We start from the raw sequence: 15,888 nt of genomic DNA, 5'->3' as shown, positions 1-15,888 counted from the left end.
CCCATTCCAATGACTAGTCAAACAATACTATAAAAACAAAGAAACTAAACAACAAAGAATTTATTTTAAAACTTACAAAATATGTATAAAAGTATACTGTACTAGAATAACTATACATGAACATTTAAAGACTTCCCCACTTAGTTATCTTTTCAGTGGCCGGATTAGCATAAAACAGAGCAAAAACTCAATTCAATGTGTTGTATATAGAAACTAAAACTATAAAAATACCATTGAAATATCGGTCTTAAAATGTCAGCAATTTTGATTTACCCTACTATACCATACGTACATTTCAGAGAAGAAGACGGTACTGTATCCATTTGGTACAATTGATGTATTATATCATTTTTACTGTTTCCTTAAACTCCATTTTTTTAAATACCCTAATTTATGTATTTTTCTATCAGTGATTTCATTTCTATTTTCCCAACTGTTAATTCAAGTTCTCTTTCTAAAATTGTTTTATTGAACGATTTTGGAACGTGGATATGCTTGGTTTGTTTTGTTATATTCACAGCGCTGCATTTATCTGTTACCATTGTCACATCTCCACGTAAATGCATTGCAGTTAGTTTTGTGAATTCGTGGACCATATCGTGTTGTTTGCCTTGGAAATCAAATGTCGCATTCTCAAAATAATGTCGCCATATCGGTGTACTATGGTGGTTTTCGTCAAAAGGGTAAAATCCGTATAAAGTTATATTTTTACAAAACGTTCTAGCAAAAGAAAATATGTTCATTCCGGTACTTGCGTATTTTCCCGGCTTCAAATGGTATCGCCTGCAATAAAAAATAATTGTAGCAAAATAAATATGATTTAAACATGAAAAGGCCATAGGATGTTCGTTAGATTTGAAAATATTGGGTCACATCCATTCTTTCCTTCTGTCAATATCAGCAATATTCATTTGCGGGTCAGTTCTTACTTTCAGTTATCGTTAGTTGCAATGGAATATGAACAATTGTGAGTGCGATGCGAATTTCATGAGAAAATATGAGATTTTTCGTACAAAAAAAACAAAAAACAAAAACGATCGTTTAATAGTACAGTCTAGGCCTATTGGACGCCATGTGACCCACAATTTATTTAGGTGTTATATAAAAAGAATACTTTTTTTACTTACCTTTCAACCGACGCCGATCGCATTATATAAGCCATGTGAATCGGCAAATTATAATAGTTCTTTAACATTGCCGAGACTTCTTTTAACTTTTCCGCAGCATGTCGGGCCGTCGTTGCTTTAGTAAACCACAGTATGCTGTCGTTCAAATAACGAATGTTCTCTATCGTAGCCTTATGGGCAGGATCTTTCACCTCTTTGTTCATCAGATTCTGATAAATCGTTTCCAACTTCTTAAAGTTAATCCCAGTTACGTTTACTTTATTTCCAACATCGTTTGTGTAGTTGGCAATGGGTGCCAGATTGGCCCTGATAACAAAATCATGAGAGTCAATCTGTGGACCACAACCGCTATTGATTAGTTGCCCGCTTGCCCCAACTATAGCGCATGTTTTGCTCTGTGGTATTGTAGTAAGGTGTGGATAATAAATACTGATATTACAATGTACTCCGTCAAGAGAGCCGTATGCCTGTTCCTCCAGGTATGTTCGCTGGTTTAAACGCGGTCGAATTTCCTGCATAAAACGCATATCTCTTGTTTTTACGTCGTCTTTGTAGACTAGGATCGTTTCTTCAGCATCATAGCAGTTTGTGTTATCATTCCTACGTAAATACAAATCATGCAAAAAATTATCTTTTTTTAAAAATGCAACATATTTATATCTGTCTAGTTTGAACATCCCGCCAAGTGTCCATTACAAAAATTAGGTTTGTTTGAGCGAAAAGCTTGGTTCCCACTAGAACGCAACGCATGGACTTACGCCACAACGCAAGCAAATTGACCAATCACACTGATAGTAAATTATAAATATTAAAACGATTTAAAACCGACGGAATTGAATATTTTGCATAGTAGTAATGATATATAATAATGTCTTACGGTTCACAAAGAAAAAAACATCTTTTATTTTTTGTGTAAGCCGAGTATATCGTTCTGCAAAAAAAAAAATGATTATGGTGAAAACATATATTAGTGGCTTTAGAACTACCAAAGTCATCAAATATCGTCATCATATATCGTCATTATCTTTTATCTATTTTAATCTCCTGCTTTTACCATCATCACCAACGTTATATCGTCACGTAGTGCATTTATGCTTCTTCATTCCCCTTCCGTCGCGTTGTTATTCGTTATTCTTACCGTATATATCACAATCTGACATTTACTCTCTCAACATTCTTGTCTTCAGCAACACCACAGTTCCATATTCGTCTGCCCTTCTCATGCCTTCTGCTTCCGTTCTTTCTTTCCTCTTCCCTAATTCTACGCAAGTTCTAATTATCACTAATCATCCTCGTTATCACAATAACCATCTTCATTCACCTCATCCCATTGTTGTCATCTTATGAGAATGAAGATGGAGAGTGATGAGAATGGTTAAAAAACAATAACAATCTTCATTCTTCTCATTCCATTCATTGTCATCTATCACTGTCACCACTTCGTCATAACATCATGATCTTCCTTCATAATCTGTTTAAAACCTACTTGTTGATCATTCCCCATTTTTCGGCAGTTATGTAATTTGACAATCGAAGCTTCGTGCGATGTCCTTGTTTTCTCGAGGCTTGTTTAATCTTTGGCGGGTACCCTCGCAGATGTATAGTAGAACAGAATATCGCAAGAGAGACAACACCCAATATAAGGGCTCCAAATAACTGGTTCAACATCTTTTGTTTGGATGTGCTTTTACTCGTTTTGAAACATAATAACTGCGTCATTTTGTTGTCTGTAGAACTTCTAGGAATCGAATGTATTTATCAGGAAAGCTTAAAAATATATATTTTTTATATCATATAAAACAGTAGGCCTATCAGTATTAATAAGATTTTGATAAATTTTATGACACATCTACAGATAAAACTTCAGTATTAAATGTTATGATCGTGTACTGTCAATTAATAATAAGCTTAATACTGAGTATATACAGTACTACTGTATACTACAGTAAATATAACTCCTATATTGTGCCTCAACAAGAAGTGTCCCCTGAATAAAGGTTTGCCGTAATGTTTCTGCTGTAGGCCTAATAAAGGGAAATTAATAAAAGTGTCTTCTAAGAGGTGTCGCAAAATATGTCCTACTTTTTTGTGACTATACACATTCCTACTTTACATAAATCATGGATAAAACAGGTATTTTTTCCATGAAAGACTCGCAACAAGTATTGATCGATCGATGTTTAATTGATTTTCCATATTTATTTTGATATCAAATTATCCATTAGTAAACGAGTGATGCGGATTCACCGAAATGTGGGGAAACAATTATCCTTTATATCCTGTGGATCAAAGTGTCAAAACATCTTTACAAAAGACTTTTACTTCAGTAAACATCATAAATCATCCAATTCATAGCTACACAAACGCTTCATTTCATTTGTGTGTTTATATAAAATATCTGTAACAAAGTTTAGATACCTTCCGCGTTGATTTTGTATTGTAAAACATATTGTAATGTCTCTGTTAATAATAATAAAAATTAATGTACCACATTTATATAGCGCCCTTTTCATGAAAAAAACATGCTCGTGAAAGCGCTTTACATAGATACATAAAGACAGACAAAAAGTTACATAGATAGGCCTACATAGATAGGCCTATATAAAAGTATGGATACAGTTTTAAAATAAATCTATTTAAAAAGGTAGTTAAATTTATATTCAGTTTCATTATTAAAAATTTGGCTGTTAATTCTCATTCTCGACTACTTTATTTTTTATATGCATTTTGATTATTTTTTTTAAAATTTATTTTTTCCCTGTTTTTTTAGTCAGTCTCTCTTCGTGTCAATTATTCGCTAATTTGATTCTTTTTTTCCTTCAAGCTGAAGTTTCTGTGTCACAAGGCGTAGGCCTACTCCGCTACTAATGAGAATGAGAACATTTATATAGCGTAAATCAACTCGATTTTTTTTATGGTGAATACTAATAGAAAATGTGATTGTTGCATGTGTGCTATTCCCACAAATTAAGTACCATCTCTTACATTGCAACATTTATATTTTACGTAATTGTTTACAATCGTGATGTTCGGTAGGCCTATTAATACTGTCCGTAACTAGTTAAAATCATGAAAAAATACTACGAAAGATATTATCATAATTATTTTATTTCCTTATGAATATACTTAGTGATTCCCACTTATCCATTTGGGAACGTACTTTGGTTTCGGTGTCGACCCACCTTTGCTATTCACGTAGTTGGACAGGTAAACACATCGTTACGCATGGAAGGTCAAATGAGGTTGATTATACTTTATGATGATGATACATCCAGATTGTATGATGGGATAGAAAAACACAACAGGGAGGATTCACCAAATAACTGATAAATATAAAATGTAGGAACAAAATAAAACAAAGACCGAGACCAGAGGTGAGTTTGTGTTCTTAAAATTCAATATTATAGTCTGCCCATTAGCCAGGCCTACTTTATGATTGTTAACTGCACAACAGTGAGTGGCATTTACACAGGAGCGGGCCAAGGAGGCCTGTCAGTTTACTTTCTCCACCAAAAATAGTTTGGTTTGAGGATTTGTTGTATTAATTATTATTCATCCATGACTCATCAACCATTTATCCCTATCATGCCCGTGTATTGTAATATTGTAATATTTAAAATCAATAATATATGATGATAAACACTACAATGTGTACGGTACAGGTTGTTTTTAAGCCTCCGTGAGTTGGCTGACGACATGCTGATGTTGTAAGCAGATTTGCTAAGTAAATGTTCATTCAAACCGGTAAGCGTACTAGATGTAACTGTAGCCTACCACATCTAGGTAATTTATTATCGTCATCATTTAGGCCTATAAATGATAAAAACGAACTGTCGGGTTGCATGAAAATAGTCATTATTTTATTTTAAAAAGACATGGGAGGGGCTAAAGTTTGTTTAGCCCTCACCTAAATCCACGCCTGATTATGAATAAAAGTGATATTTTCATTTATTATTGTTTAGAATATATATGTTTAATAATATATTTTCATTTACTAATGACATGTTCATAATGTGTAATTGATAATTGTTTCATTGAGTGGCACTGTCTTAAGTACATGTTGGCGATAGCTTATTAGCAAAGTCCTGGGTTCAAGTCGGCACAAATCCCCAATATTTATGATTAAAAATGCAAACTGTCCTGAGTGTATGTTTGTTTTGTACACTTGTTCTTGAATTATTAACCCAGGTTTTATTAACAATAAATATGATGATGACGTAAATTTCTAAAGAGTTGTAAGTGTTTATTCTGTATTTGTACTCACAATAAAGGTTGTGGTTTATAATAATGGGTTTGCTATCATAAGTAGTAACTGTTAGCATTCAAACAATAAGCTTTTTTCAGTTTGTACTGTATTAAGAACATACATGTAGATTAAAATGTGATTTGTAATTAAGGAACATTTCACGATATATGTATATTTTTTAAAGATATTATGAAACCCTTGCTGTCTTTGGCCATCATTGAGATTTCCATCCATATTACACCTTTCACATTGCCAAGGCAAAACTCAACGTTTAAATACACTGGGCCATCAAGCACCAGTGTTTTGTATGTCCTGATGATAAACTCCAGAATTGCTAGGCGAATTGAAAAGGAATAATAAATGACTAGAATTTAATTCGTCACTTTGACGAATTATAGGTGATCATTTTTATCATTTTAATGAAATTAACATTTTTTAAACATGCATGTACGTTAACATACGATCGTAAAAAGTTGATGTACGCCATCCTATGACATGATGCATACGCTTATAGTGCTGAGCTGTGCCTATTACATGCCATATACAATATGTACAGTATATACTGTATATCTATATACAGTGTAGCATAGGTGAAATTACGGGACACACATCATGTTCTAATTTTTTGGTATGATGGAATTATCAAAATAAACTCGAAGATGATAATTTCGAAAGATAATGAATTGAGCAAATAAATATAAGAATTGGAAGAGAATCTGGCACGTAGAAGCGCTGTGCACGCTCTTTGAAATTTGTATAAAATTTACGAAAAAGATGAAAAAACTACTTTTTAACTTCATCTGGCCATATGTTAACGTCACAACATCCGATAGGCTTGGTTTTTATATGAATTCATATCTACATTTCATCAGCTTTCATAATAAATTATAATCATCAAGGTAACCTTCAATTCTGAAGAGCTGTAAGATATTCAAATTTACGACAAAGGTGAAATTACACGACCTACGTTATTCAAGTTTTTACGCGTGATGACGTCAACAAAATGAAAATACTGACAACTTATGAGAAAGATAAATAATTAAGCAAGCACACACTGAAATGTGCGCGAAAATCGAGCTCAAAAAGCGGAGATACGCTCTATTGAATGTGATAACCCACACAAACCGGAAAAAAATCCTAATTGTTAAATTCAAGTGGCCATTTGATGAAGTAATACCATTTTGTACGTCTAATGTGTATATACATTTATATCTACAACTCAATGGCTTCCCGAATAAGTTAAAAAACTTAGGGGTCATCGTGCATTCTGAAGAGTTATTTTCATTTTAAAAAGGCCTTATTTTTACCATTTTTAGCACTTTTGTACAATTAATATGTGCATTTTGTCATTTGTAATGTGCTTGTAGAGCATTATTTTAAGTGGAAATGGACTCAAATTTGGTTAATGTACTAAGAATTGTGAGTAGAATGTGATTTATACATCAAATTTTATTTTTTACGCTTTTTACGAATCGCGTGCGCAAAAACGTGTTTTTGCGCAGTAATTTTTTGAAACACGCAAATGGCCTAATTCATGCTCTAAATTGATCAAAACTTAATTTTGAGCTTTTCAAAATCTTTACGCGCGATTTCACGTGCATGACCTTGAGACGCGCGAGTTTTTATTTGCTAATATTTTTTACCTTGACCTGAAATTTACGTGTAGTGAATTTCTTAAATATGTCATAATCAATTATGGACATATGATTGATAATGTGATTTCACAAAATCGCGTATACGTGACGTCACGGTTGAGTGATCACGCTGAAAAGCTTATTATGGCTAAGTTAAAGTATTTGAAAGACATTGTAAAATTTTTGTGATCATTGTTATTCAACTTTTTGAGATAATTGCTAAACAAAAGTGTACAGAAAGAAGAAGAATAATAATAATAATAACAATAATAATAAAGATTTTGTACAATAACAATAGGTGATCATTTTATTCTAAATGATCACCTAATAAGTATCCACCAGTATGCTTATATTGTTTTGATGTATTGTAGTGTTAAACCATGGAGAAGATGGTTAGATACTGCCTGTCACTTTTACATTAATACATTATTTTATTATTTTTAAAATTACAAATATATGGTAATTTTTTAATTATATCATGACAAATATATTAAATCAAAAGGTAATTAATATACTGAAAAAACAATGACAATGCTGTGGGTATCAGTGGCTGGATCTCAATGGAGATAAAACGTAAAACCAGAAGAAAATTGCATAGCTTTGGGCAGCACTAACCCTTCCTCACTATGAATGACATTTATTTATTGATATATATATATACTAGTTTTTAAGACTACCATTCTTTCGTGATTGAATATAATTGGCCTACTTGGAGATGTGTTTCACATCTTTGCTCCCTACTGTTTTGTTATCATTTCCATCCAACGATTCCTCTAAGTAAACATTCCGAAGACAGTTACGAAATTAGTTATGTAAAACAATTCATGAGAATTTTACTATGGCTAGTAACCTACATTTGTGTGTATGCATTTCTAAATTGTATGAATATTTTATTATATTGTGTAGAATTATTAGTCTCTTGTAGTTATTTATTATGGTTTCAAAACATCAAATTCCACAGTCAAAAAGCTGAAAAGGTTATGAAAGAAAAAAAAAACATGCACAATACAAACATGATAGAAATATCAATATAATAAGCAAAGCTTATATTATTTACAACGAATAACTGAATTAGATATATCTTGATGATTTATGATTTATATTTTTTTGTATTAAAATTAGACTTGGTGTGGATACCTTCGAAGTACCTACAGTATTTGAAAATTAAGTGTAATATAACGGGTTATTCCCGGTTCACATCAAAATTTATAAATGAATACTGATGAGTAATCATCTCATAATTTTGTGTGAAATTCATCAGTGTTACAGATACATAATAATAATATTAATTTGGGTTGATAATTAATCAATAACAAATGTTTATTTAGCGATTCAGTAGTGCCGTATTGATCAATATTATGGATGTTGCAGTTATTGCAGTTTGTCTAAAGCTCTGTCTACACTATCAACTTAATGTGACAAAAAAATGTGCCCATATATGGACATGATGTCATATCACTACCATATTTGGGCATATTACCACCATATTTAGGCACATCACACTTTTTTGGCAAACTAGTTTGATAGTGTAGACAGATCTTAACTGTAGTTTGTCTAACCGTTTTGATGTGTGTAGACCAATGTAGGTTAGCAATTTATGGAGGCGACAAATCTTAACAACAAGGGTAAAATGCTAAAGATACACAGGGTTAGTGAAAGGTTGAAATGTAGGTTTATGATTGTATTGAGAGTGACAAGTTAAGGGTTAAACATTGAGATATAAGGGGTTAACAAGAGGTCAAAGTTTAATGCAGTCTACCTATGAATGTAAACTTATAGTTCAGGAAAAGTGTATGCTCTTGTTTTTTGCACTAGTGGCCTCATTTTGACAATTATTTTGTCCCTGGAATTAAATTGGAATTAAATTTGGAATAAGGTTTTATTTTGAATTATATATAAATTTAAATCAATGCAAAAGGTATATAAAAAAGCAGGATTTTAAATTTTGTAAGCAAATAAAACATAAACTAATCCAACAATTTGATTAAAACACAAAGAATTAAAATCCCCGCTTTACACTTCATAATTCCATCAATGAAAAAAACTTGGTATTTTAATGCCATGTTGGTTGTGTGGTAAATGGCATATTTTTGTTTTGTGGGCTTTGGTGACAAAGACCGGTTTTGGTATCTTTTGTTACTGTATGATTTATTGTTATTGTTTAGCGCTATGATTAGTGAATTTTGTTGGTACCTAATGAGGCAAAAAATTGGTCGGCAAGCACTGATCAATCATGGGGTGACTAATTGGATAATAGAATAGCTAGCTGCTACTACTACCATAACAGTTCACAGTTTGTATGAAGTAACCGTTACATTTAAACCTGTGACACCTTTCTACCTGTAGTGTAGGGTAAGTTTAATTTATTAAATAATAATAATGCTTGTAATATTATTCAACATCTGAGTAATAATATTATCTTTAGATGGTTTGTAGCATTATTTTTCTCTATGCATGATCAAAATTTGTGGCATTTATTTAGTTTCTTTTTTGAACCTGTAGCTTTGTATGGTAGCTGTTTTTTTAAATAAACAAATAGTGTTATTAAAATGAGCTTAATTAATGAGTTAAAGTATTTTTGCTGTGCCCAGGAATATAATTAGATATTTTGTTGATTCTACCGTATACAAGGCTAAATGTGTTTCTGTTTTAACGTTTTTAATTATATTATTATTCAACAAAGTTGTATTTTGATATAAAGTTTGTGGTACACCACGTATATTAGTTCCGAAAAGAACTGTTGAATTTCTTGACGTTTCGATCAATATGCTTTGATCGTCATATCAACATTTGATTTTGTCATGCAAACCTTCAAACAATAAAGTTGAATTTATCGCTTTATGATTCTAGGTTTTACAAGACCTGTATAGTAGACCAATAATGACCTTACAGCAGGGTCTATACACTAGATTCTCCGAAGGATCAATAGCTATAATCTTTTTCAAGACATTAATAAAAAAACGTATTATAAATTGCAAGCCCTATTGATTAAGACGCTTAAGTTTATGAGGAATCAATATGTAACTCAAATGTTATAAGAATTATATATTTACTGTTGTATGAAATCAATAGACATTGTTTACTACCCATAAATGTCATTATTATTTTATTCACACACACCAAAGTAACATTTTGATACAAAGATTCTCATACTCATTTTTCTAATCTAAATAAAAATGATATTGAAGCATGTAATTCTCAACATATCTATTTTAATTTTTACTTGAATTGAAATATTACTATTAATTATTATATTATTAATTAGCATATTATGATGCATGTGAAAATATTACGATATATTAAAATTAGCTAGTCTACACACACTGTAGCTATTTCTCGGTTTAGCCTAAATGCTTTCTGAAATAAAATATGTGTCAGTCTTTGCAACGAATTGATTCAGTATCAAATTATGCGAGTTTGTATATTATATTATGAAATAAATATGGGTGTTGTCTATGTTCATTCAGCTGAGAGCTAATTGTAATTGCGTTTTATTCTTTATAGCTTTAGTAATCCCCAGTGGATGTTGTTGACTAGTGACCAATATGGAAGATATTAGTAGTTCACAACATAGCTTAACAAGTAGTCAAGTAAGTATGTGCTCAAGCTAATGTGAAAATTAAACCTTCTCTAAAGTACACATACCCGCTCTAAGCTATATGGATATAATATGAGATGCAATGCGGCAGTTTTACTAACCCCCATAAGGGACTTTCTTACCTCCTTCTGCATTTGATTCAAAGTTAAATATCAATTGGAAAAATTGATTTACCATTAGATATTTGACCATTTCAAGTTTTGCCACTATTTAAAATCAATTGATTGCTTTTAAAATTTATCCTCTTATTATAACCTAAATTGATTTATATAATAAAAACGTGTAATGCAGTAGCACCCATCCTTTAGGAACACCCCTAATTAAGGAGACACCTCCCTGTGAAATGAATAAGGGAAAATATGCATAACACAGCCAACCCCTATTCCAGGGACACCGATATTAATTAGGGGACACTTTGTTGGGTCCTGAAGGTGTCTTCAAAAAGGTGTTACATTACACTATTCAATTAAATTTCTAATATGAATTAATTGTACTTACCATGCACGTTTCATGCAATATACAGGTATTTTGATATAATGTTCGTTTCTCTGCCTTGCCTTGTTAAGTGGTTGGTTTGCTTTTGTACTTTGGACTTGTTTGTTTAAATTTTGCTGGTTTCTCATTTGATCATGTTGTCTATATGATTAATTGTTTGTTTTGGTTTTTTGCCGCCAAATATTGTTTTGTGATAATATCAAAGTTTAAGAGAAACTGAGAATAGTAATACTTTAAATATGAATTCAATTGCCCTATTAATTTGATAGCTGTATGTTAGCATGTATTTTAATATTTGTCATTAAATATTAGTATAGTCGCTGCAAATACGTACCAATGAACATGCATAATATTTGTTAATTTTTTCAAATTTCATATGCAACCAACAGCATAGCAAGAAACTCACCAATTAAATTTATTTTTTATTTCAACAATATTTTTCGAGGGTGGTCCATCCACAAAATTGTAAAAAATAAATGAATAATTAGTATCAAAAGGGAAATCAATGAAAACAATAAATTAAATTGGCCATCTCCAGGGCCGTACGCAGGATTTTATTTGGGTGGGTGCGGATTAATATATTTTGGACAATTTTCATAATATTGAGTACTTATTTATTTTAAGACCCTATAAAATGTGGACCTTTTGCAATTTGGGGGGGGTGCGTACGCACCCGTCGCACCCCCTTGAGTACGGCCCTGATCTCAGAGAGAAAAGAGAGGAGATAAGAAGCAATTAAACAAGGAGAAGATGGTTCTTGAGCCAAAATTTGAAGGAATAGTAAAATGAAGCAAGTCTAAAGGAAGAGAATTTAATAAAAAAAAAAAGCATTGAAGCTAAAAGACTTTTTGAAAAGTTCCAAATTTGGTCTGGAGATAAGAAGATCAGCCATGTGGCCATGCGAAGTGATCTTAGAAAGTAATTGACAGATGGTGAGGGGCAAAATGGTCAAGCTAAGGGAATGGAGTAGAATAAGTCTGAGTTTCAACCCTGAACCTAGGTCAGGATTGAACCATGAATCTAGGACAGGATTGAACACTGGACCTTTGGATTTGAAGCATGTCAACCACCAAGCTTCAGCTCCACTAAAAAGTTATTGTTATGTATATTATTTTATTTTTACAGGAAACAGAGGATGACCAAGATGCTGAGGAGTATGATTTTGAAAACTTTAACAATGAGGAGGATGAAATGGATTACTTGGCACGACATTTTCCTTACATTGCCGCACAAGTGATGCAGAACGATCCCGAGGCCTCTGAAGGTATCAATTAGTAATTATTTTTTTATTTTTTAAAAATTTATTCGGTATATAAAACATCACATCACAATTAATTATATTAATTAAATAAATCTGTTATAATTAATTATAACATTAATACAGTTTATTCTTTACAATAAAATATGTCCCAGTGAAATCAATCTATTATAATCAATCATAAAATCAATACAGTTTAATCTTTACAATAAAATAATTGTTCACAGTGATTTTAATTCACACAGACAGCTTGTTTTGGACTTTGTTTCTTATTATGAGCTGTTTGTATCCTGTGTGTGTAGGTGATTGTATGCCAGTCTTTTCAGCTCTATCCGCAGCTTCAGCATCTATTACTAGAGCCCTTGTATTTTTTCAACTCAAGTTGAGATCCTCTTGCAACTATTTAGATAAGATCTTTATAGATCATCAAGTAACACTAAGTACTGGCCTTCACAAACATTGCATTATTGTGACAAACTTTCAACAGTACAGTCATTTGTAAAATGTCCATACAGTAATATTAAAATTACCACACTACGTTATTTTTATAAATGTGTGTAATAAAATTTGGTTGAAAATTACAATGATATTCATTTTTTTATCATTGTCAGTAAAAAATAATTGATAAATTGCCATCAATTGAAACAGACAGCAGTTGGAATTGAGGTTCTGAAAGCCAAGTGCAGTAATTCCCGCTGGGAGAGCTTTCTTCTTAGCCTAGTTTTCCTGCAATTATTCTTCTTATCCTGGGCTTTTCTCATATCCCGTTAGTCTACAATGCATGTAAGGACTAATTTTGAGGAAAACATCAAGAAAAGGCACGCTATTGTGTAATTGGTTGATAGAAAGAAAAGTCATTTGTATTTTTATACACATTAGGTAAAGGTGGATGTATTATAATTCTCTGTTTTAATTTACCACATTTTCCTTATATACATTTATACATAGTATATTAAGGGGACCTAAAAACCTAAATCTAAAATGTCCTGAATAGAAATTTCAATTAATATAAAAGTACTTGATGATTATATCTTACGGAATGTTGTAGAACTAGGCCTAGTGCTAACAGTAAGCTGTACGGTATCCTAAGTCCTTAATTAGATAGAATGTTGTTAGTCTTTATAGAAGTGTACTTACTTTAATAAGCTTTTATTCTTAATGAGCTTAAGAGATGTTAGGTGTATTGATTTTCTTTATCCCAGCTTCTGGAAGTAAAGGTATTGTTGATTTATAAAAGGAATGTCAATGGTCAGTTATTATCTGAACCCTGCTAATGAGTAATGATACAATTTAAATAGGATCTATATTGATAGGGGTTACCAGCGTTATCTAGATTATAAAGGACTTACAAGAAAACGTTTTAAAAGAATTAATTAATTACATGACTTTAACCAGAATATCATTATAAAATGTCTTTAGATTTAAGAATAGTTTAATACAGAAATGGTTTATTAGAACTTACAAGTTATTTGATATTTATTTGCTGGGTTATTGATATAAAGATTCTCACATGAACTGTCGGGAAAGTATGTTGTTGCTTAGCATACTGGTCCATGTCGGCCTTTGTCGTTGTGGACAGAAGCAGTGCCGTTTGATGGCATGAATGAACCCTTTTGGAGATAATGGTTATTTACCTCCGCCAAGGAGGTATATGTAATCGGTCGCGTGTGTTTGTTACTTGGCCAAATTGAAAATTGGGGGCTAGTTTGTTTGTTTGTTAGCAGGATTACTCAAAAAGTAATTACAAGATCTTTCCCAAAATGAAAATACAGATAGATATGTGGTCAAGGACCACTCCATTAAATTTTGGAGGCAATCTGGACCACGGTCCCAATTCTGGACCACTTTTAAAAATTATTTTCAGACTTGCTAGTGTTAAAAGATAAGACAGAAATTTCAAAAGCCGGTGAGCAGTCTTACAGTAATTTTAAAACATACGGGTTACATATTACACCAAACTCGCATAGACATGCTTGTAGTGAAATTAGCCTAAATCACACACAGCATTAAGACACACACTTTCCGGTGACTAAATCTGATGAAGAAGAATTTTACAGTAGGCACTCTCGAAGTGGCTTTCTAGTTGTATATGTAATATCTAATACTCTGCACATTGAAAGATTGTATTTAAATACTATATAAATATGAATCCATTATCCATTAAAGAGAGATCCCTCAATAGAGGTTTTGCTAGATAATTTATATAGATTTCTTGCAACAGATTGTAAGGGAAATAAAACCAAGTTTTTATGAGTAGACCTTTGCTAATATAAGTATTAGGATAAGCATTCACACTTGGAAGCAGCCAGGCTTACATTGAGTAGACATATACAAGTAATGGAATAAGTCATTGAGAGGTACATGGATAGGGTTTTCTGCAAAATAATGTGTGGAGATTTCCCTGAAGTGTGCTAAGGAAACTTGGGATTTAACCAAGATTGGAATGCCAGGTTTACATGAGTATGATACAGCAAAATCTATGTTTTCTGTATTGCCACTAATACACTCAGATATCAGCATTGATAAAATTAATAAAAATTGATAAAATGGACATTTTGCGATAACTTTTTTGATTTAATGCGTGTGGGACTGGTTTTCAAGTTTCAGACATTTAGAGTACAACTGTATATTGACAGTAAACAACGTTATTCTTGCACTACTACTGTACATTGAGGATTAGAGTGTACTGATTGTGGAGAGAAATGACATTTATTTTTACTGTGTCTCCTTTCATTTATTTTATATTTTGATTTCTCATAATCCAAATTTAATTTTATATTTAATTTATAATTTATTATAATTTGTTATTTTCAGATTAAAATTTGTAGTACCCTGCACATTTGCATGATTTATATATTTCTTTTATATTTATTTATTTTTTTTCATTGTAAAGGCAAACATTTGAGGCAATCAGCCAATGGAGGTAGAGTAATAAATCATGTGGTTTGCTGTGTTTATATGTATATCTCATGAATATTCATCCTAACCATCTTACATCTGGTTTTCACACACATTTTTACATTTTGCTTGATTATTGGAATATTTCATTTTTCTTATAGCTATTTATAATTGAATATTTATAATAAAGTGCTTTATTTCTATTTCAAAATCTATTTTATATAACAAAACTGTATATTCAGACATCTCAGAAAATGTTGAGATGCATTGTATTGAGATTTTACGCTTCTCGGTGTAATTTAATCATAGTACTGTAAATGTCAGTTTTATTTTTCATATTTCATATTCTGGTTTGCGCACAGTAATTCTCTTGGTATGCTATAAGCTCATTGCGATTGAACGTTTTGGTTAACATAATATATTTACTAATGACGATGTCAACGAATCTAATACTACATATCTGTCAGTGATCTATGCTTCTGTGGTATGATAATAAGTATTTGGTAGTGAGTATGTCTATTGGGAAATGAATTTGTTATCATATGCTAATTAGGATGTATACTGTTTGTTTTACATTTACATACTATGTATCATATGCTACTAATCAACTGATTTGATTTGTTGATCAATTG

At 31.7% G+C, this 15,888-nt stretch overlaps 2 protein-coding genes across 3 annotated transcripts in view; one reads left to right on the top strand and one right to left on the bottom strand.

Moving 5' to 3' along the window:
• Positions 1-50: 50 nt before the first annotated feature.
• Positions 51-2,832, bottom strand: LOC144843871 (alpha-2,8-sialyltransferase 8B-like). Its single transcript, XM_078700821.1, has 4 exons — positions 2,614-2,832; positions 2,005-2,058; positions 1,128-1,727; positions 51-783 (listed from the first exon to the last, which is right to left on the bottom strand). The coding sequence occupies exons 1-4, from the start codon at positions 2,793-2,795 to the stop codon at positions 387-389; spliced, it is 1,233 nt and encodes a 410-aa protein (XP_078556947.1). The 5' UTR covers positions 2,796-2,832; the 3' UTR covers positions 51-386.
• A 1,558-nt stretch (positions 2,833-4,390) lies between these two features.
• Positions 4,391-15,888, top strand: part of LOC144843733 (uncharacterized) — a 46,645-nt gene continuing 35,147 nt past the window's right edge. Inside the window, exons 1-4 of one of the 2 annotated variants that reach the window (XM_078700652.1) lie at positions 4,391-4,501; positions 10,512-10,597; positions 12,226-12,364; positions 15,252-15,281. In XM_078700652.1, the coding sequence (XP_078556778.1) occupies positions 10,553-10,597; positions 12,226-12,364; positions 15,252-15,281 (214 nt within the window). In that variant the 5' untranslated portion in view covers positions 4,391-4,501; positions 10,512-10,552. Of the gene's footprint in view, positions 4,502-10,511; positions 10,598-12,225; positions 12,365-13,141; positions 13,238-15,251; positions 15,282-15,888 lie in introns of those variants that run through there. The other variant, XM_078700660.1, reaches the window with a different exon arrangement.

The sequence above is a fragment of the Antedon bifida genome, chromosome 1 (assembly GCF_963402885.1).
Source record: "Antedon bifida chromosome 1, ecAntBifi1.1, whole genome shotgun sequence".
Taxonomy (NCBI): domain Eukaryota; kingdom Metazoa; phylum Echinodermata; class Crinoidea; order Comatulida; family Antedonidae; genus Antedon; species Antedon bifida.
Note: the sequence above shows the minus strand (reverse complement) of the source record. Positions and strands in the feature narration are given on the sequence as shown.